This window comes from Miniopterus natalensis, chromosome 11, assembly GCF_054644295.1.
Source record: "Miniopterus natalensis isolate mMinNat1 chromosome 11, mMinNat1.hap1, whole genome shotgun sequence".
Classification (NCBI taxonomy): domain Eukaryota; kingdom Metazoa; phylum Chordata; class Mammalia; order Chiroptera; family Miniopteridae; genus Miniopterus; species Miniopterus natalensis.
The window spans coordinates 32,160,161-32,182,571 of NC_142091.1; the positions used below are offsets into that span (position 1 = coordinate 32,160,161).

The window sequence follows — 22,411 nt, forward strand, 5'->3', positions numbered from 1 at the left end:
ATGAGAGGTTAGGTAGCTTGCCTGGGTAACCAGCTATATGACTCGTAGGAAGTCATAGGACAGGGATATTGCCCCACCAGTGTGGCCTCTCAGTCTATACTATTAACCCCTGTATTCCACTCTGCTACGCTGCACCTACCTGGGGCTGGGAGCTTTGTATGTGTTATTTTATTAATGTTGGCAACAGGTCCATGTGAATATAGTTATTGGACTATTTTGTATTAAATAACCCGTGGCTCAGGAATATTAATTTATGTCACATCACTCCACCCGAGAAGTGACAGTGTCCGGAGTGGGTGTCTGCCCTCTCCCAGCCCTCTTTCCCTGGCAGGGGCTTTGTTGAAACTTCGGGTGGGGAACATGCAAATGATCAAGGTGGAAATGGGTCATTTTGGGGGTTGGGACCTAGAAACTTCCCCCCTATTCTTCATGTGGGGACAGAGTTAGTGGAAGAAGGGGTTGTGTTGCAAGGAATTCAACTTTTCCTGCAGTATTTTGGAGCTTTAGATGCTGTCTTCAGCTCTTTTTGGTTGCCATGACAGCAGACATGGCATTTATTTCATGAGAGAAAAATAAGAAAGGAAAAGACACACACTTGGTCCTCAGTGATATTAGAAAAGTCTGTTTCCCATATCTAGCTAATTCTTCTTGCACAGTGGTTACATTTTAGGGAAATTCTTAGATTGGAATCACAAGGGAATACACAGGGAGATGGCAGAATCTGCTTTTCCAGAGAAATTGTATGTTGTGTGTGTGGTGGTTTGTGAGAGTGGGAGGTACAGGAGAAGGGAGACAATACAGGACTTGAGACAAATTGTCATCTTCTGAAAGCACCAGCTGGTTACTAAGGTCCTGGTCATCATTTTAATTCTGCCTCCAACTCCCTCACCCCACTAGTCATACATGTGTTGGGCTTTGCTAGGCTAAGCAAATGCTCTTTGGTGGGGAAAGCATGATACATAAAACAAGAATTACAATTCAGGGTGATAACTGCAATAATGAGGTAGGTTCAGCATTCTGTGGAAGCAACAAGATTTGTCCTGTTCATATAATTTTGATCTATCTATATACACACACCCATAAACACAGGTGTCTATATTTGCATTATTGCATTTTAAGCATTTATTTATGTCATTATATTAACCTCTGCAGTGATGGGTTAGTGTTCCAGGTGAGTGGAGGGATCACAATCCCCTGTGAATGGAGAGTTTCCCCTATTATAAAGGGAAGAGTTCTACAGACTGATACATCTGAGAGGATTTGTTCATTACACAAATGTTTTATTCAGGAAAGATGCTCATGTTTCTCTTCTTTTTAGTGATTTAAAAAATTTGACTATAGTGGAAAGGAAAGAAAAGTCTTCATTAGGTACTAAACTGTCTTCATTAGGCACTTTACCATCTCCTATCATCACCTGTCACAGATGATGGCCTCCAAGAAAAGTGCCCCAGTTTTAGGGTTCCCCCTGCAGTTGCCAAGGGGAAGCAAGTACTAGCCTCAATTTGTAGCCAAAGCAATGGGAATGTGGACTGTGATTTGGGAGTTAGTCCTAGAAGTTGGATGATGGATTTTCAGGGCAAGATTGAATAATCAAAATTATGAACCCAAAATCTGTGCTCCAGAGATCCCTAACAATGTCCTCTGTCGTTGGTTTTCTCCAGAGCCATGTTTGACTATGACAAGAGCAAGGACAGTGGGCTGCCAAGTCAAGGACTTAGCTTTAAATACGGAGATATTCTCCATGTTATCAACGCCTCTGACGATGAGTGGTGGCAAGCCCGGAGGGTCACCCTGGAGGGAGACAGTGAAGAGATGGGGGTCATCCCCAGCAAACGGAGGTAAGAACATTTTCGCATTTCAGATCATTTGCTCTTCAGCTATCCAGTGAGTGGAGATGAGGGAAGATGAACATGTGGCAAACTGTGCACAAAATATCTATTTGAGTAGGATAGTCAGTCTGCGGGAAATAGGTGACATGAATTAAATATTCCCACTCTCTTCATATTAGGGTTTTACTGAAACTGGTGACTGTAATAGGGCATAAAGGAAGGAACGGTGTCTGCTTACACTGCTTCTGAAAGCCATCTACCAGCACTCACATTTCAAGATTATGTTTATCAGCTTGTATGCTGACTTAGAAACTCAGAGGGTTTATTCCAAAGGTTCAAAATTTAACAGATAATCTCATAGAAAGACCAGGTAAAAGCCAAATAAAGCAGATTGTTTACTAAGCTAAGGCCTTGGTTGTGCATTACCTCCAAATACTGAAGGAAATAAACCAAAAACCTCCGTTCCAAATTCAGGTGCGTGGGACACGAGCTGTCAAACATTGGGTAAGGCCGAGAGACTGGCTTTACAACTGTTTTGCACTCTCTTAGTTACGCCTGTTCCCGACCCTGCCCTACAACTTTCCACTCCCACTCAGCTGTTGAGTTCCGGATTTCCTAAGTCGAGAGTATTATGCTCTTTCCTTTCTAAGCATTTGTTCAGCTCTGCTTTTGAAAGGCTGGGATATCCTTCGGAACAGCCAGCTCCTTCTTCGGTCCCAGCAGTTTCTACCCACCACCAGCAGAAAGGAACCTCCCTTACCCCAGATATTAGCTAAGAAACATTACCTGCACCCTAGAAAAGAGATGTGGCAAGAAATCAAAGTGAGGAATAATGCGTGTTCACAGCAGTCACCAACTTTTCCTGAGCTGCAGGTTTCTCGAAGGGCTCACCTGACACCCAGACACCCCAATACCCTCAGTGAAGCCGAGTACGTAAGTGCTGCCACACAACGTGATCTAGTGGCTGAGCTGGCACGGACCACAGTGGAAGATGTAAATTAAACCCAAGAGTAACCCCATGGGGCATTTGCACGCAAAGAAGCCTGGTCTCCCATCTTCCTCTGCCTGTGGCCACACAGCCTGGGGAGAAATGTGAGGGGACGGCAGCAGGCAGGCTGTTCCACAGCTGCTCCCTCACCCTTAGGGGGGCAGAGTTCCAGGGAAGCAACTGAAACTATAGCGAACCTCCCCCCACCCCAAACCCCCCACACCACCCCTCTCTCCCTCGTTCAACTCCCACCCCCTCCCCCATGCCCTTGCCTAGGAATCCCCCACCAGCAGACAGTCCCCTGGGTCCCTCTAACCTCTGGGCTCCTGAGTAACTGAGGTTTACCCTGGAGGACATTCTGAGTTTATACCGTGGCTTGTAATGTTTTCTGAAAGATTTTTGTATTCAAAGCAGTTTCTCTCAGACCTAGTTTATATTCTGTGTTCCTCCATTTCCATTTACTTCAAAAAAAATATGTCAAGGCAACATGCATTTTTATTTGGTTTGATTTAATTAATCGAAGCTGTCTGAGGGGCTGCTCCATAGAAAAAAGCCCCAAGGATGAAAGGGATGGAGGAAGGACAGCTGTGTGGGGATAGATTCGGTCCATTTTCAAGTGTTTTTACTAGTCAGAGCTGCCCAGAGATGGTATGGACTAACCTGGGAAGGCAGTAAGCTACAGCGATGACTTCACACCCGGGGAACGGTATAAAAACTTAGCTAGGCCCGCCCCCTGCCCCCCTGCCCCTCTTCCACACACACACACACACACACACACACACACACACACACATGTGCTAAGATTCTGATTTAGACTATCTGGAGTGGGTCCTGGACATCTGTATTTTTTTGGAAGTTCCTCCGGGTGATTCTGATAATAGAAGATCCATTGTCAGGAAAGCTGTAGAAGGGATTCAAGCTTTGGATGGGAGAGTTGAACTATATGACCAGCTTGTCGTTACTCCTTCATTTGTTGGATTACACACCCTTTTCTCCCCAAGGAACATTCTCGGTGCTATTCCTCTTGTAATTTTCCACCTGCCAGTGGTCATTCTTAAGTTGGCTTTCTTTCTTTTGGGGGTGAAAACCATTTTAACAGCCATACTACAGCTGTCCTGGAAAAGAAATTTTTCCAGTGAATTTAGTATTAATATTTATTTGTATTGTATCTCTTGAGAGTCTAGTCTCCCCCTTCATGTGTTTCTGTGTGTGTATGCGCATAAATGAATTTCTCTAAAATTTTCTCCTTAGGATTTTAATTCTTTCCCCAAAAGTTGCTTTGTTGTTTTATATGTTTATCAAAGTAACATGTTTCATTGTAGAAAAGTGGGAAAATTTAGAAAAGTATAAAGGAGAAATAAAACTCACTTAAAATCCCATCTCACATAGAGTTCTTATGCACTTACTTCAATGCGATTTAAAATCTGTCATAAGCCTGTTGTAAGCCTGCTCTTTAATACTTGACTTCTAAATGAGGCACCCTCATTTCATTCTACATTCATCATCTTAAAACTACAGCTCAGAATAGATAACAGCTGGTACAAATACGATTGGGGTTATTTTTTCCATCCTTAATTCCCCTCTTGCCCTTTTTATGAGTATAGTTCAGCTAGTGGAGCTGATCTAGAAAAACCTCATAATAGATAGCATCAGTGTGTGACATTACCCTTTACAGACATGTTTCTCTATTATGATTCCATTTAATCATCCCAGGAAAATCAACATGAAAATTGCCTTCCCCCTTGATTTTTTGATGATGGTGAATAAATTTTATTTATCAAAACACTCCTAGAACATGCCAGACACTGTTCTAAGCCCTTTACAATTCACTATTTAAACCTCATTGCAACCATATAAAGGAACTGATGATATTATTTTCATTTTATAAATCAGGAGGTTGGTTAACTTCCCTGAAATTGCCCAGCTAGTAAGTGATAGAACTGGGATTTGAATCCAGGCTACAGAATTGATGCTCTTAATTCATATACAATCCTACCTCCCAAAGTTACAAAAATAAGAGTTCACAAAATTTAATTCAGTAAACATTGCTTGAGCAGCATCTGGATGCCAAGGGCTGTCATCTGGCCACTGTCTAGAGCTTAGCTTTTATGGCACCAACATGTAGCTACTGCACAGCTACACTGTGATTAGGGGAAGGGAACTATACTGTAAATAAAGGTACTATGTCACTCTGCTCAGGCTACCACAGAGAAACACCACAGACTGAGTGGCTTACACAATAGACATTGATTTCTCACAGTTCTGGAGACTGAGAGTCCAAATTCTAGGTGCTGGCTAATTGGGTTCCCAGTGAGGGTCCTCTTGGCAGAAGGCCTTCTCACTACATGGCTGAAAGAGAGATTGCTTTTTCTTATGTCTCTTCTTGTGGGGCACTAATCCCATTTATAATGTCTCCACCCTCCTGACCTAAATATCTCCCAAAGGCCCTACCTCCAAATACCATCACATTGAGGATTAAAGCTACAACAGATAAATCATGGGGTAGGGTGTGGGGCGTAAATATTCAGTCCATGGCAGGTATCAAGGGAAATGAAACGGCAGCAAGACAGAGGGATGGTTTCCATCTAATGGCAGCACTGACTGTGTATTATGCCAGGTGCTTTCAAATATATTTCATTTCATCTTCACAAAAGCCACTGGCTGAACCTAGGTCTCTCTGGTAGTAGATCAGGTGGCTTTCTGCTACACCAAGAGTATACCAGGAGCCCTTGCTAATTAAGGAGTTCTTACTATGTTTTCAGACACTGTGCTAAACAATTTTCTTCTATTATCTCATTTAACATTCACCATAATTTTTCAAAGTCTGTATTAATATTTTAATTTTAACAACATGAAAACTGACATCCTAAGAGGTTAAATGGCCTGCCCTAAGCTATGGAGCTAGTAACTTGTAGAGGCAGAATTCAGACCCAGGCTCGTGTGATTTCAAAACCTAGATTCTTAGAATAGAATCTCTGTTTTCTGAGACTACCTACTTTGTGAGTGGCCAAGCTGAGATTTGTTCCACAGTCTCCTAATCCAAGTCTTTATGCATTGCCCCACAGTGACTGGTCACCTGGGCTCTCAGATGACAGCTTGCAGCTGGCACTGCTTGAGGGTTTACTCACCTAGCCTTCGCAGCAAGCCTGTGGCCAGAATGGCATTTCCATTCTCCCTGCAACAGGGCCTTGTGGAGCACAGCCAAAGGAACACCCAGCACTGAATTATGTTCCCACCATCCAGTGCTCCAAGCCTGCCTTCATTACATGGTTGGCCAGAACCTGAAAACGCCAGATGGGAATTGGCTGAGAAGGCAGAGGGAGACAGTTGGGCTCATGAAAGCATGACCGTGTGGTACTCTCTGGAGATGCTCCGTGTCAACTGATTGCTCAAATTTTGCCATCCAGTTTATATTTTCAGTATTTTGGTCAGTGACCAAACTAGGGCGGAGAGGATTATTTCTGCTTAAACAATCTAATTAATTGCTTGCGTCTCTTGAGTGTGAGAGAAATACAGCAATTCTTCTCATCAGTTCAGTCTGCCTTTCCTTAGGTAAAGATTTATGGACCTTAATATCACCTATTTCTGCCCAAGGAGTCTTACTTAGTAAAATAATTAGAGAAGATGATGCTAAATTTACCAAGTGAAAAAGCCATGAAACGGTGAACAACTTTTTATCAGAAACACTGGTTGTTTGGGCAAGTCACTTAAACTCTCTGAGCCTCGGTTTTCACATTCAGGTCAAGAACTGTGTACTAGCCTCCTTGAGGGTTCATTCATTCATTCATTTATTCAATGAAGATTCCTTAAGTACCTTTCATATTGCCAGCTATATCTTAAGCCCTAGGTCATTGAACAGATTATAGATAATATAGGTAAAGTGCTTAGAATAGCTTCTAATACTCTTGTGAATTCTCAAATGATGGATTGTTTCCTTTCTTCAAATGTTGAGCTTTTGGGGCTCGAAAGAACGTAGCATTATTTAGGGCCCTATTTCCCAGCCCTAACTCTGAGTTCAGCAATAAGTTATCCGCATGCATCCCAAGAAGCCCTAGGAGAGAGGACCTAGGTGAGGAAGCAGATGAGGAAGAAAAGATATGCCATAGCCACTACTACCAAGGTGCAGGGTTTGCAGAGAACTCCAAGAGGCACTCAATGTGGGCCCCCACGGTGGGAAAGCAAGACTGTGGTGGGATTTCAGTGCACCCAAAAAGACTGCTGAAGAGAGAAATCAATCAAATACTTGTGGCCTAATGTTGCAAATAGGCATTTGGCTAGCCTGAATTTAGTGTTAAAAGCAAATTAATTCTGAATTTTGAGGCCAAGCTATTAAGATATGGTATTAGCTCAGTGATTACATGCTTGAATTTGGTTAAGGTTTATTTAACTCAGGACATTTGGGATATATGGATACAAGGGAAGGGGTTGTTTACAACCCATCCAAAATATCACATTTTTTGAAAATTCCTATTGGATAAGGGGTGGTATGGAAGGTCTTTGAATGCTGTTTCTGAAATGAGTAGATGTGGACAGTCACTAAAGTCAGCTGTTAGCAGGTACATGTTCAGACCCTATTTCTACCACTTTCTAATGGGGTAAGCTTCAAGTTCCAGCTTGGCCAGCCATAAAACAGGGTTGATAATACCTACATCACTTAGTTATTGTGGAGAGCAGATGAGATCATGGAAATGTGAAGGGATTTTTCATTAATGATTATATGTTAAAACTTCAGCCACCACTTATATATCATCATTATCATTATTAATGAAACTTTCAACCCAAGTAGAAAGCAAACCTTCCTTCATGAGTGAACCAAACCATGCCACCCATATGGTAATGCTTTAAAAATTGCTGTTTACTTATTCTATTGCCTGTTTGAAGATTAATAATATGCCATATCAAATATTAGATTTATGTGCGTGTGTTTGTGTGTGTCTGTGTGTCTGTGTTCATCCATCTGACAACATTCTTTGCAACCCTTATAAGATTTAAGGGGTGGACCATTAAAAATGGCCTAATAGCCCAGCCAGCATGGCTCAGTGGTTGAGTGTCGATCCATGAACCAGGAGGTCAGGGTTCAATTCCCAGTCAGGGCACGTGCCCAGGTTGCCCGCTCAGTCCCCAGTAGGAGGCTTTCAGGGGGCAGCTGATTGATGACTCATCATTGATGTTTCTCTCTCTCTCTTTTCCTCTTTCTGAAATCAATTAAAAACAATTTTTTAAGTGGCCTAATAGAGACACTTCTTAAGAATTCTGAAAAGAAATTAAAACATTAGGAACCACGCAGAAAATATTAGAATGCTGTGGCCAAACAATTCTTAGAATAGAATACTGAGTTGAGCCGAATATTATGCATGTATGGGACCCACGTGAGTTCTGTGGATTTATGCAGAATTTGCACAGCCTAATCAAATAACCATGTATTCTCTGTATGCTATCATCATTTTGGCAACATCTATTGGACTAGTCTTTTCCATAATTAGCCTGGTTGATGCAAAGAAGCCAGGATAAAGTCAGGGCTGTAACCGCAGTTTTAGAAAAATCCAAGGAAATGAATATGAATTAGCATTTGCTCCTGGATTAAAACAGAAAAGCTGAAGGAGCTCAGAGAAGGCATTTTGTCAGTGAGCATCTTTCCAGTTGGCCGCTTACCTTATCTGAAGACTTCCTTGCTCTCCTCCCAGCTGCTGTATGTTGGGCTCAAGTAGAAACTCTCCGTGGAACATATTGCTTTAATATCTGAGGTTAGATTTGAAAAATTGTGTTCAGCTGTTTCCACTCAAATATTCTACTCTCACGTTGAAATAAATATATTCTGAAACTCCATTCTGTAACTATAGAAACCCTGATTCTCACTGTGTTTCAGCTGGAAGCACAAAAGAGCTCACAGTTTAAAAGGCGCATGTTGTTAATTATTAATCTATGAATAGCTTAGATTTCAGAAAGCATTAAGTTTCTGGAGATTTAGGTTTTTCCTCTCTCTTTCCCCATTTTTGAAATAAGAGCTAGCCATATTTAAACGAAACATCATGTTAAAACAATGCAGTGAATATTATTTTAGTTCAACAGTTATTTATTGAGGACTTGTTATAACACACTGTGGAGTGATATGTGGGCTTGTTCTCGAGGGTCCTAGAGCCTTGCATGTGCAGAAAGAAACAAACACAGGGAACCGAGAAAGAACACCCACATAGAGACACAAATAAGTGCTATTGTGGCGCAGGGGAAGAGATGATCATGTCACACTGGAAAGGGGAAAAAAATTAGGGAGATATTTAAATTTCTGCCTTTTCCTCTTTTTCAATGCCAGCCTTCAAACGAGGCACAAGTCCTAGAAATTTTATTTCACTAATATTCCTCGAGCCCTTCTCTCTCTTCCACTTCATTACCATTTCTCATCATTTCCCGCAGGAGGTCTCTTCCAAAGAGACCTCCTGCTTCGAGCTGTCCCTTCCTCCTCCAGTCTATGTTTCTCCTTCACCAGGATCATTTATTTAAAATGCTAATCTATTCTATTACTTTCCTTTTTTATAGCCTCTAATAATTCATGAGGATTCCCCAAGGAAAAAGCCCCAGTCCTCAGTGTGGATGGACCTTACAAGGAGGCCTCACCAGTAGCCTAACACCCCCACCCTGTATACACCGTGTACCGGGGTCCTCCTGCACCCGTTAGCTTGCTTAGAGGCTCGGGTCACGGTGCATGTTGTCTCTCCTGTCTGGGAAATTCTCCCTGAACTTTTCCTCCTGACAGGTTCTTTCTCATCCTTCAGGTCTCACATAAATTGGCACCTCCTCCAAGAAGCCCACCCCAATGCTTTCCACTTCTCTTTATACCTCCATGCAATATATGCTCCCACACTGCTATCAGCAGTCTTACTGTGCAGCATTATGAGTCTTATGTTCATTACAGACATGCTTTTAAAATGTTCATTCCTTCTTCTCAGCTCCTTGCTCCATACAGGGTAGGCGCTCCATAAGTCATTAAGTGACATGGCAGGTAGATGATGAAATCTGCAGAAGAATGACAGGAGAGGACATTGGGGCAACGGAAAAGTTCAAGATTATAACATGTTTGGTTTTGAGGTGAAAGTAGTAAACCCCTCAGTGTTCTTAAAGGGAAGGGAAGAAAAAGGGAACAAAGAAAAAAAGAGAGAAGAGGTGAGAAGGTCAGAGAGAGAGGAGAGACGTCGACTTAGTCTCCACTCTTGGCATCATCTCTATGTGCTGTGATTTCTTGAAATACCTTTTGATTGATTGATTCAGGCATTTAAATAACAAATATTGGTTTTTCTCCCTCTTTGTTCCAAATACTGCTACTCAGTACATGTATCACAGAAATTTCAAGGGATGTGTTAGCAGCTTAAAGACTTTGTACCAAGACTTTCTATACTGAACAAAGGGACAGAAATATTTTAGAACACATTTTATTTGAGCTGTCTGACAAGAAGAAGAGGTGCCCTTCATTTAATGAGGAACTTAATCATAAATGACTGACCATGTGATAGAGTCTTTATTTTCAATTTTCTTTAGGGTGGAAAGAAAGGAACGTGCCCGATTGAAGACAGTGAAGTTTAATGCAAAACCCGGAGTGATTGATTCAAAAGGGGTAGGTACAAAATAATCAAAACATTAAGTTCTCTCAGTTGCCATGGATTTAACTATAATTAACATTTAGTCTTTCAGTAGCAAACAAATTATGAAGCTACCAGACAGTAGAGCACTGTTATAAATGTATTGCTAAAAGTAATGATGTAATTTCCGATGAAGTAGATTTATGGTAAATATATTAAATCCTGGGAGTAAAGCTGCTAGGGTCAGGAGAAATCATGTGTTGATGAAGGTGATATAATGACTACAATGAAAAAGAAAAGATGTAATTTAGATGTTTTCATTTTTTAATTTATTTTAAATTAAGTGTTCTAAAAAGATGGATTTCATAAAAGATACTGCTCATCATAAAATATGTCTAGTCTGTTACACATTATAAAGCTAAGACAGTGATCATGGAAATACACATATGGATCATCTAAGTGAATACATGGATTGTTGTGACAGACATAGAAGAGAATTAACAAATGAAATCTAATCACTAAAATTAAAATATTTACTCATATACACATGTATCTTTTTAAATAACAGCTTTAATGAGATATAATTCACTGCCATATAGCTCACCGATTTAAGTATGCACTCCAAAGGTTTTCAGTATATTGAGAGTTATGCAACCTCCACCATAATTTTAGAGCATTCCATCACCCCATTAAGAGATCCTGTAGCAGTCACTTTCCATTCTCCCAACCCCAGCTCCATCCCCACCCAGCCCTAGGCAATTACTAATCTGCTTTGTCTCTATAAATAATCTGCCTATTCTGGATATTTCATAATTATACACTATGTGGTCTTTTGTGGCTGCTTCTTTTACTTTACACTATGTTCTCAAAGCACATCTATGTTGTAGCATGTATAACTTCTTTATTTTTTTCACTGCCAAATAATATTCCATTGTAGATATTCCTCAATTAATTTACCTGTTCATCAGTTGATTGATATTTGGGTTGTTTCCACTTTTTGACTATTATTTATAATGCTGCTATGAACATTCATGTACAGTTTTTTGTGTGGGCACACAGTTATTTCCATTTGGGATATACCTAGGAGTGGAATTGCTGGGTCATTTGAAGAACTGCAAGACTGTTTTCCAAGGCAGTTGTGCCATTTTACATTCCTATCAGTATATGGAAGTTCCAATTTCTCTACATCTTCACCAACACTTGTTATTTTATGTCTTTCTGCTTATAGCCATCCTATTTGGTCTGAAGTGGTATCTCATTATGGTTTTGATCTGCATTTCTCTAATGGCTGTAGGTGTTGAGCATCTTTTCATGTGCTGATTGGCCGTTTGTATATCTTCTTTGGAGAAATGTCTGTTCAGATTCTTTGCCTATTTTTAAATTGTTTTCTTTTGTTGTTGTTGAGTTTTAAAGATTCCTTATATATTCTGAATCTCTTATCAAATATACGCTTTCTAAATATTTTCTCCCATTCTGTGAGTTGTCTTTCTACTCTCTTGATAGTGTCCTTTGGTGCACAAAAGTTTTTAATTTTGATAAAGTCCAGTTTATCTCCTTTTTTTCTTTTGTTACTTGTGTTTTGGGTGTTATATCTAAGAAATCATCCCCTAATGCAAGGTTATGAAGATTTATGTCGATATTTTTTTCTAAGTGTTTTATGACTTTAGCTCTTACATTTAGGTATTTGATCCATTTTGAGTTAGTTTTTAAATGTAATATGAGGTAAGGTTCCAATTTTATTCTTTTGGAAGATCATGTCATAGGTAAAAAGATAGAACTTTAATTTCTTTCTTTCTTTGCCATGCCTGATTGCCCTGGCTAGAACCTCCAGTACAATATTGGATACAAGTGGCAAAGGCAGTCATCTTTGCCTTGTTCCTGACCTTAGGGGGAAAGCTTTCAGTCTATCACCATTAAGTATGATGTTAACTGTTGGGTTTACAGCTTTTTAAGTCTATTTTATATGATAATACTAGTATCTTCTTGCTATATTATAAAATACCTTTACCCCCTTTGTTCTTCCTATTCTCTTTCTGTTTGTCTCCTTTCCTTTGTTTTTCCATCCTAGCAGTTCTGATTTGTGAGAACCACAAGTTATGGTCAATATATGTCACTATGAAAAACAGGAAGAAAAGCTATCATTTCTCAGGACTTTTGAGCCCCAAATCACAACACTGCCCTTTTTATTTTTAAGTGGAAATGCTATTGGGCAGTCCATTCATTAACAAAATAATTTATTTTCCCTTAAAACATCCAGATGGGAATTTATTTAAACATATGATGTTACTCTATAAAAAGTGAAGGTATATGTCATCATACATGAAGTTCTTTTAAATAAGTACTGCTTATATACAAAGGGATGGTATTTTTCAATGATTATTGTTGAAAAATTAAGGATAGATTTCCTGTTATATATATCAGAGAATTTTGTTGAATACCTACCATGTGCCAAGCACAGAGGTAGAACTTGAGATTCAGCATATTACAGCCCAGATGTCTTTTTGATAAAGCAAAAACTTGTGTATTGTACTTTTTAATCATATTTTTATATACTCTTAAGTATGCACCAATGCACAGAATATAAATTCCAGGACTTGAATGGCCATGGAAAGAGAAGCAGTGATCATGTGGAAAGGGAAACCCTGGACTAAAATCAGGAGAATTAGGTAACCTGGGTTCTGGTTTCAGTTCATGACTAAGTCACCACTGCCCGTTGGGCCTTATTAGCAAAATAACAGCTTTGAACTACATCAGGTATGTCAGACAAGTTTCATCTCCTGTATAGATTGATAGATTGATAATTTCTACCTGCAGTAGTGTGTTGAAAATGATTCTGAGGCCACGTGTGACCTCGGCAGGGGGAAAAATAGTGCCATGATTGATTACTTGTGCATAATACCTTGGGAATTGTTCTCTATTTGATGTGCCTTGATTCAACAATTTTTTAAGGTGCCCACCAGTTGTAATTCCCCATGAGTCAATTAATCAAGAAACAATGAACCAAAGTTTTCCAAATCTCCATGAGAATAATGCATCAGTGAGAAGACACTTGTGGAAAGCAAAAGGCAGTTAAGAGAAAGTACACGAAAAGAGGAGAGAGAAACTGTGTAGAGCTGGGAAAGTGGGTCAGGAGATACCACTCACTTTGAGCCAAGGTCATGAACCATAGAAATAAGTCATTATTATAGAGGCTTCAGTCTCTAGTTCCATGGAGTAAATTTAGCATAAAATGAAGAGCAAAACTCTTTGGAATGAGAAAGACATGGTATTTTGAATAGCCTTATCATTCGCTGGCATTTACAGAGCATTGTGAAGTGTTGCCCAAGTTCAGAGTGAAAGTCATGGTTACTAGCCTGGAGTAGCTTAGAATCAATTAGTATGTGTGAAGCAGGAAATGACAAGAACTATGAGAATTCAAATTAATGGGCATGGGCCAGGCCGGCATGGCTCAGCGATTGAGCATCGAGGTTCGATTCCCAGTCAGGGCACATGCCCAGGTTGCAGGCTCGATACCCAGCAGGAGGTGTGCAGGAGGCAGCCGATCAATGACTCTCTCACCATTGATGTTTCTCTCTCTCTCCCCTTCCCTTCTCTGATTTATCTCTGAAGTCAATAAAAATATATTTTTTTAAAAATTAATGGGCGTGGGATAACCAGAGAGTACTTCATAGAACTTAGACTTTAATTGACCTATCAGATGCTTAAGTTACTTCTGAACTATCCATTGATTTTAAAAACAAAGCAAAACACTTCAGTACTGCAAAATACCAGGTACTGTATGCTAGGTGCTGTGAGGGGCAGCAAAGTAAATAAAAAGGCAAAGTCGCTCATCTCAAGGAGCTCACAAAGAAAAATATAGGAAGATAAATAATGAGTACAATATCACTGATGATCCCAATAAATTTAGAGAATTAACAATCTCCATTTTCAATATCAGGAGACAGAGCCTCAGATTAATTAGTTTACCTAAGATCACACAGCAAATAGGTGCAAGAGTCAGGTTTAAATTCATATCAGCCCGGCCGGGCGTGGCTCAGCTGTTGAGCGTCGACCTAGGATCCAGGCGATCGGGGTTCGATTCCCGGTCAGGGCACAAGCCCGGGTTGCGGGCTCGATCAATGACTCTCTCATCATTGATGTTTCTATCTCTCCCTCTCATTTCCTCTCTCTGAAATCAATAAAGATATATTTAAATTCAGATCATTTTTGACAGCAGAACATTTGTCCTTTCCATTTCTTCACAGTGTACCTTATTCTGTTGGAAAACCGAAGAAAAAGAGAGTTACTAATTATGCCTTGGGTAGGAGAGAGGGCTCCAAAGAGAACATGTCATTTGAACAAGATCTTGAAGTGTAAGCAAGAATTTGTCATGCATAGGAACAGCATGAGCACGAAGGTGGAAGCTGTAGGCATGTTGGAGTAAGGCCCAGCAGATCAGGGACACCAGATGGATGGTGTGGATAGTGTGATGGGAGCTTTAATCAGTAGGCTGATAAAAATGTCTGGAAGATTAGGAAGCCTGCATGGAAAGTCTGCTGTGAGCTTTGAAGCTTATTGAATTTTTAGAGTATCCATGAGGAAATCTGAGGCTTTCCATTTAAAAGTGCCCATTTGCTACAAATAAAATGCCCAAAATTGTGTCCACTCCATGTGCCTTCACAATGGCTCTGTCTACACATGCACAGATAATTCCAGCCTTCCCAGACCCCTAAGGTTTAAGTGGTCCTCTGTTTGGATGGGTTTCCTTGAGAACCATCTCAGTTCCCCAGATCTCACTGCTAAGTTCCTAATGAGTCTCCATTCAAGCTAGCCTGTGATGAAAACTTAATCACCCCCTTAATTTCCTTCTCAGTTCTTCTAACTTTTTAAAATCAATTTCCTAATCAGTTATTCTCTTACTTATTAAGACATTGAGGAAATTGTATAATCTTCAGAATCAAGCTGTTCTCCACTGAAAAATCAGTATTTAGTGACTTGTGCTAAATTTTGGGGTTTTTTATTTTAAAATCTTTATAATTTAAGGAAGAGAAAAATATGTTGGAGAGAGTATGAAAGAGCAATCAATATCCTTGCTAAATGTCAGCAATGTGTATGTGTCCCTTTTGTATTGTAAATCCTAAAGTCAGGTAGACTGTAAATAAATGACTAACCTATTTATCCACAGGCTGGCACAAAACAAAGGTGATAGATGTTATTTGAGGTAGTTGGAGTGTTCATCGTAAAAATCCAGACAGCTTACATATATCTCTTAATCACCACAACAAAATTCAAAGGGAAATTATTTATTCCCTTTTCATAGATTTAAAGAAACTGAGGTTTAGAGAGATGAAGAAATCTGAGCCCATGTCTGATTCCAAAACCCGTAATCTGTTCACTACAGCATTCTCTCTGCCTTATTCAACCCATGTCACATTTGTGCTTTTTAAGAGAAATTAAGAAGTAAATTGAATTGAGTTTAGCTTTGTCAAAAACTAGCTTAGGCATAAATTTAAATCCTGAAAGGTGGAAGCTGGTTTCCTCATAGATGTATCTTTCTGAGACCATTTCTGCAGTGAGCATGGGCTTCACACTTTCTCTATCGTGGCCTACCAAAACAGGTGAGGGGACAAGTCTTGGCAAATGTGCTTATTCAGTTATTTAATAAACTTTTAATAAACCTTTATGTTTGCCAATTCAAGGCAGCTTGCTAGGCAATGTGGGCCAAGACAAGTGAGTCCCCCAAGACAGGAAGTTATTCATATCAGACCAGAGGGACAGGAAACTTGCTCTGAAGTTCTGAGCAAGAGGAGATTCTGGCATGGAGGCCTAGGGAATTTGAATTGAGGAGACTTTGAAGGATTAGCAAAATTTGCAAGGGGTGGGCTGTGGGATAGGAATAGGACACAAGATGCGTGGGAAGTAAAGCATGGTTTACAATCATGGCAAACAACAATGTATGAAGGTGAATGAAAGGACTCAGGACTGGCAAGTTAGACTGCAGTCAGTGCTGGTGCCTTACATTTCCCTGGAAGCTGGTACTTTATAGTGTAGACAGTGAAGATATGAAGGGTTGTCACCCAACCAGACCTATTAATTTCCTCTGGCTTGTACCCTGAATGTACCTGTATCGCTGTCCAAATGTCACTCCCAGACAAAGGTCCAGACTCACTACCTTTGTGCACCTAGCACCTAGCATGATATCTCCCATGCTCAATTCATCCTTCTTAGAAGAAACAGAAGTGAATGATCAAAAGTAGATTTCCAAGAGATCAGTCTGGCAACTGTGGACAGGACAGATTGGAGAAGAAAGAGACTAACAGCGGGAGATGTTTGAGAAAGCTACTATAGTATTCTGGGTGTGAGATTCTGAAAATCTGAACTATAAGTAGTGGCAAAAGGAGAGGAAAATGGCAAACTGTTGCTAAAGAAATCAGACAGGACTGTCATTCTTGGACATTTGACCTAATGGTTCCTAATAATTGTGCCCTTTTCCAAAGCCTGGGCTCCCTTTAAAAGGGGATGCTGACCGTGAGAGAGGGTGTGTGCAGAGATGAAGCCCTGGTGCTAGTAGGGTCATAGCAGGCTCCCTGGATCAAGCTGGAGCTGCATGAGAAATCTCAGTTCTACTTCATAGATTCTTGGGCATTTGCCTATGGCCATTGACTTCTACTGTGTCATTTAAAGATGAAGAAACTGAGACTCTTTCTCTGGGATACACAGAGAGCTGGTAGCAGAGCCCGACACTGCGCCATGTATCAAAAAAGTGATTTGGCGGTCAGTGTTTCGTTAGCGAGACAAGAATTGTGTTTGCTTCACCAAGGATGAGTTACAGGAATTGCTTTTGTAACAGCTCCAAAGTGACATTTGGAGTTTCAAGGGAAAGTCATTACTGCCCTCCAAAGAAATCTCCTTAATAGAGCTAATCTTTGGATGGCCCAAGCCCAGTGAAGAGCTTGAATATCCAGAGGTGGCCTGGAGATTCGGGGAGGAGGAGTGGAAAGAAAGCCGTACTGCCCCACTCCACGAGCAGCAGGGAGACAGCATTTCCCCTCAGCGTTCATAAGCTCAGGAAAGGCTCCTCCTCAGTTTCATTACTTCCTACTCCGGGCCCTCTAACAGTCTCCTACCTGGTCTTCCTGGATGAGTCTTTCTTTCTGATCTTTCCCCATATTGCATGCAGTGTGGTTTTAACCAGACTAACACTTTTATGCAAAGAACTAAGACAGGGCTTGACCTAGAATTCTGGAGTACCACTAGGCCGGCCTGGGGACAGCTGCTAACTCATTACATTTTCTTTTCAATGTGATAATCACATTTGTCCAAACCTTGAGCTCCAGGTCCACTGAGAACCATGGGAGCAGCACAATGAAAATTCTCTGATAAAGAAATGCTAGTGGCTGCCCAGCCGGCATGGCTCAGCGGTTGAGCATCAACCTAGGATCCAGAAGATCGCGGTTCAGTTCCCTGTCAGGGCACATGCCGGGGTTGCTGGCTCGATCCCCGGTCAGGGGCATGCAGGAGGCAGCCGATCAGTGACTCTCTCATCATTGATGTTTCTCTCTCTCCCTCCCTCCCCCTTTCTCTCTCTGAAAACAATAAAGACATATTTTAAAAAAAAAAACAAAAAACAAATGCGTGCTAATGCCTTCCCTGCAGATGGCTCTCAGATGGGTCTATAATTGAGTTTCCTCTTCTGACATATATAAGAAGGTCTCCATTTGAACCCTGAAAGCCAACTGAATTCAGTAAATATTTTTTAATGAATAAATATACATTATTTCATTTATTCCCCATAGGGTATTTATTTGTCAAGCTACTGAAGAAACTACTAGTCTGTGGAACAGAATGGAGAATAAACTATGTTTCTTATGTATTTCTATGCATATTCATTCTTGGTAGTAATCTTCCTCTTAGGTCCCAAAAGTACTGCTGTTGAAACTACCAAATTGAACTGCAACCTTATAAACCAAATTTAGTATAATTTATAACTGACAAAATCTGTGTACTACACACATACACACGCACATCTGTTTTTACGGTGTGATTTAGTTTATAAAGCTTTTCTACCTTTTGTAGCTTAATTCTATTTTTAAGACACTTATTGTCTTATATATGTTGACACTTGAATATGTTTGGTCAACATCATCATCAGGAGAACAAATAGACAAGTTGTAAAATTGGAAAAAATACCTTTGACACCCAATGTTATTTTCAGTGCTTAATTAAGCTAAATCTTGTATTTAATTAATGTTGGCAGGAGAATGGTAAATGGAAACAATAAATATATTTGCTCATTGTGCTCTCCTCTAATGTTCTCAGTTGTTTGGGTTTCTATTTAACAGACATTTATTGAGGCCATACTATGTTCCAGGTACTAATTGAAGCAATGGAAGAACACCATGAATGAGACATGGTTCCAGCCTTTAGGAATCATAAAATATTCTGCGGAGATAAACATGTTAGCAAATAAGAATCTGGAAAGTGCAGAATGAGAAGTAAGCCCAAGATACTATTTGAACTCAGACCTGGAATACTTAAGCCTCTCATGGAATTTATAGGAAAGTTCCTAGAAGAGATAACATCCAAAGCGAGGCCTAAAGGATAAGTAAAATCTAACCAGGTACAAAAGGATAGAAAGACCGGTGTAAAGGGAACAGCATATAAAACCAAGAAACAGCCCATTGTGAGCGGGGAAGCCAATGAAACTTAATGTTACTTAAGTGCAAAAGCATCCGTGCAGAGCTGCCTGTGTCAGCAAAGGGCCATCCAGAGCAAGATCACAAAGGCAGTGGAGAGCCTTTGCAGGATTTTAGCAGAGGTTAGAATTTTAGCAGATTGCTCTGCTGCTGTGTAGATTAAATTTCCAAAAGGAAGCAACCCTAGAAAGCAGGAGTCCATTTCAAGAATGTGGGTGATGTGAGACATGGAGAAGGCGGGCCTAGGGCCATAGAATAGCTATAGAGAGGAAAGAAGGTACCAGAAATATTCACTAGGGGAAAAAGTGATTAGATAAATAGCCTGGAGCACCTACATTAACATCAACTGGGGCTCTTATTTAAAATGGAGATGCCCAGCTCACCCCCAATCTTGTGGAATCAGGATCCCCGTGGGTGGTAGTAGCAAAGCTGTATTTTAACAGGCTCCCCAGAGATTTCTTTAGGCTTGCTAAAATTTGAGATACAGAGGCATAGCTGAAATGTTTGGTATCAAACAAAATGACCAACTTCTACCAGAGTTATAACAACATGTCTAAGCCTCAATTACCTCTTGTAAAAATGAAAATATTAAAAGAGAGAATATATGTAAAGTACCTAGAGATATTCGTCTATCTCTTTCCCACCCCTGCCCACATGCACACACATCTCAAACTCTTCCCCCTTTAAAAGACTAGAATAAGTAGCTTCCTGAAAGAACTCCTTCCTTTAGGTTCCAAATCCCCTTTGTGCAGAAGGAGAGGAGGGGAGAGTTGCTGCAAATTTGCCCTATATCCACTTGCGTAAGGTGTGCTTTTGACTCTGTGCTTGTCGACTTCGAGGTTGGCAGGAAGGTAGCGTTGGCAGCAGGACTGATAGTCTCCAGCCCTTGCCCCTGCCTTTGGCTAGAAATTGGGTTATTTCTGAGTCCTCTGCCATACTGTGTGTAACTACCTGTGGGAAATGCCAGAGCAGACTTGATCTGCACTTATTACATTGGAGAACCACTGCATTTCATTTAGTGTGGCAGTTACTCTGAACATCTGTAGATTTCCCTATTTTCTACAGGCTATTTTTATAGGCTTTGCTCCTTTGCTTCTTACAACAGCTCCATAGGATAAGTATTCCTAATATGCCCATTTTACAGATGAGAAAACTGAAGCTTAGAAAGAATAAATAACTTACCCAAGCTCATAGAGCCAGTGAGTGGCTGAGCTGGGCCCTACACGATGATGACATATTATTGTGTGAGCAAAGTAGAATAATTAATTCTTTAATGCATTTTTATGTATGAACTAATTCTAGATATTATTAACATAACTAATTATTCAATTAGTGATGCTAGGGCTAAAGTAATATAAATTGGAGAAGTATAATTTGTGGTTACATAAATAATGAGTGTAGTTTCATCAGATGAGAACACAGAGCTTTTGTTAAATTTTCTTCCTGCTATTAAGTTAAAATGTTAAGTATTATTCAGAAAACTTGGCTCTAACCCATTTCTACTTTGAGAGTTATTCATGAATAGGTTCTGATTCACTGCAGACCTTCCTTTAACCTGACTCGTAAAGGTAAAAGGCCCAGAGTCACACCTTAAAGTTTATGTATTTTACTTTGCAAGTCTTACAGCTCAAAGCTAAACCATCAATACTGAAAGATAAAGATCGTAAGCGACTCACTACCGTAATTATGGCCAGGTTCTTCTTCTTTTTTTCTTTTCATTTGTTTTTTAATAAATTTATTGGGGTGACAATGGTTAATATGAACATGTAGGTTTCAGGTGTGGGCTTCTATGTTACAAGATCTGTATATTGTACTCTGCGCCCACCACCCGAAATCATATCTTCTCCCATCACCATATATTAGGACCACCTTCATCCCCCACCCCCTTCCCTCTGGCAACCACCACACTGCTATTTGTGTCCACGAGTTTTAGCTTTATATCCCACATATGAGTGAAATCATATGGTTCTTAGCTTTTTCTGCCTGACTTATTTCACTTAGCATAATATTCTCAAGGTCTATCCATGTTGTTGCAAATTAGCCAGACTCTTAGTAAGCAAAAATAGTATGTCTTGCTTCTTAACTACTGTTCACTGTGTTTATATATAAATAGAAAGTCTTTTTTTTAAATGAACATCATGTAATGTCTGAAAAGTAAATAGCTTTCAATATGTTCTAATATTCATAAATATACCTAATTATTTTGTCTTTTCATTTAAAAAGAAATAGGCTCTGAATTAGACTCCTGAATTCTGTTCTTACGTTTCCCAACTATGTGATCTGGAGCCAGTAGCTTCTCTTTCTGAGACTGATTTTTCAACTAATAATAAAATCTGGAGAATAGATTGTAAGTTGCTTGAAGGCAGAGAATGTGATTTATTTGGAGCCTAACATAGTTCATGGCATTCAACCAATAAATATTGAATTAAATAATATGAGAATAAAGGAGGCAATGTATTTGGAGAAAAGATATGTAAATTAGAAGTTACAGCCCACATATTTTTTTATTTCACTTGTGAATGGAGAACTGAACAATTTATTGTTGCCTTTAGAGGAAGGTTCTTGTGACCTGAGTGTTACTTCCTTTGATTTCAGTAAATGAAATTTGGGTTTCCCATATGTATAGGATATTGCCCTGGCCACTGAAGGGAGAGATAGATGAGTCGGGCCCACCACTGCCATGCCAGAGCTTACCTTCTTGTACACATACACACACACACACACACACACCCCACTACAGTATATATGGCAAAAAGTTTAATGAGCAATACAGAGTCTTAATTGAGACTCAGAGGGGATAGAGGGTCTGCTCTGAGTGAGAGCAATTAAGAAATGGTTCCTTTCGCAGGGTGGATGGGATCAGGGGAGGGAGGGAAAGGGTATCTATAATACTTTCAACAATAAAGATTTTAAAAAAGTGGTTCCAAGAAAAGGTGGCATTTAAGCTAAGTCTGTGAGGATTGAGCAAGATTTCAACAGCTATAGAATAAGTGTGTTTCACACTTAGAAAACAATAGTAGCAGCAAAAGTAAAGGAACGGAGGGTGTCTGGAACCAGCAAGTATTACATTTGACTGGAACATGGAACACACGCAAGGGGCCAGTGGGGGAAGAAGGCTGGACATGTAGTTTGAGGCCCAGTAATAGAGGGTATTGGGTATTTCTTTAAGAAGTTTGAGAAGGCCATTCATTAGGCCCTGGGGGACCCTTAAAGTTTATTTCGACAGAGCAGTGATGTTTATGAATGAAGAGGTTGACTCTTGTTGCTAGGAAGATGGATGGTGGTAGCTGGCAGAGACTGGACTATAGAGGCTGGGTGGGGAGGCATTAGAAGGACTCTGGTCACAGA

The 22,411-nt window shown here is 40.1% G+C and overlaps 1 protein-coding gene across 2 annotated transcripts in view; it reads left to right on the plus strand.

Annotated features, from left to right (window-relative positions):
• DLG2 (discs large MAGUK scaffold protein 2) overlaps positions 1-22,411 on the plus strand; it is a 1,615,022-nt gene that overhangs the window by 1,544,171 nt on the left and 48,440 nt on the right. For both annotated transcript variants that reach the window (XM_016206846.2, XM_087821627.1), the window contains 2 exons: positions 1,662-1,838; positions 10,348-10,423. In XM_016206846.2, the coding sequence (XP_016062332.2) occupies positions 1,662-1,838; positions 10,348-10,423 (253 nt within the window). The remainder of the gene's footprint in view (positions 1-1,661; positions 1,839-10,347; positions 10,424-22,411) is intronic.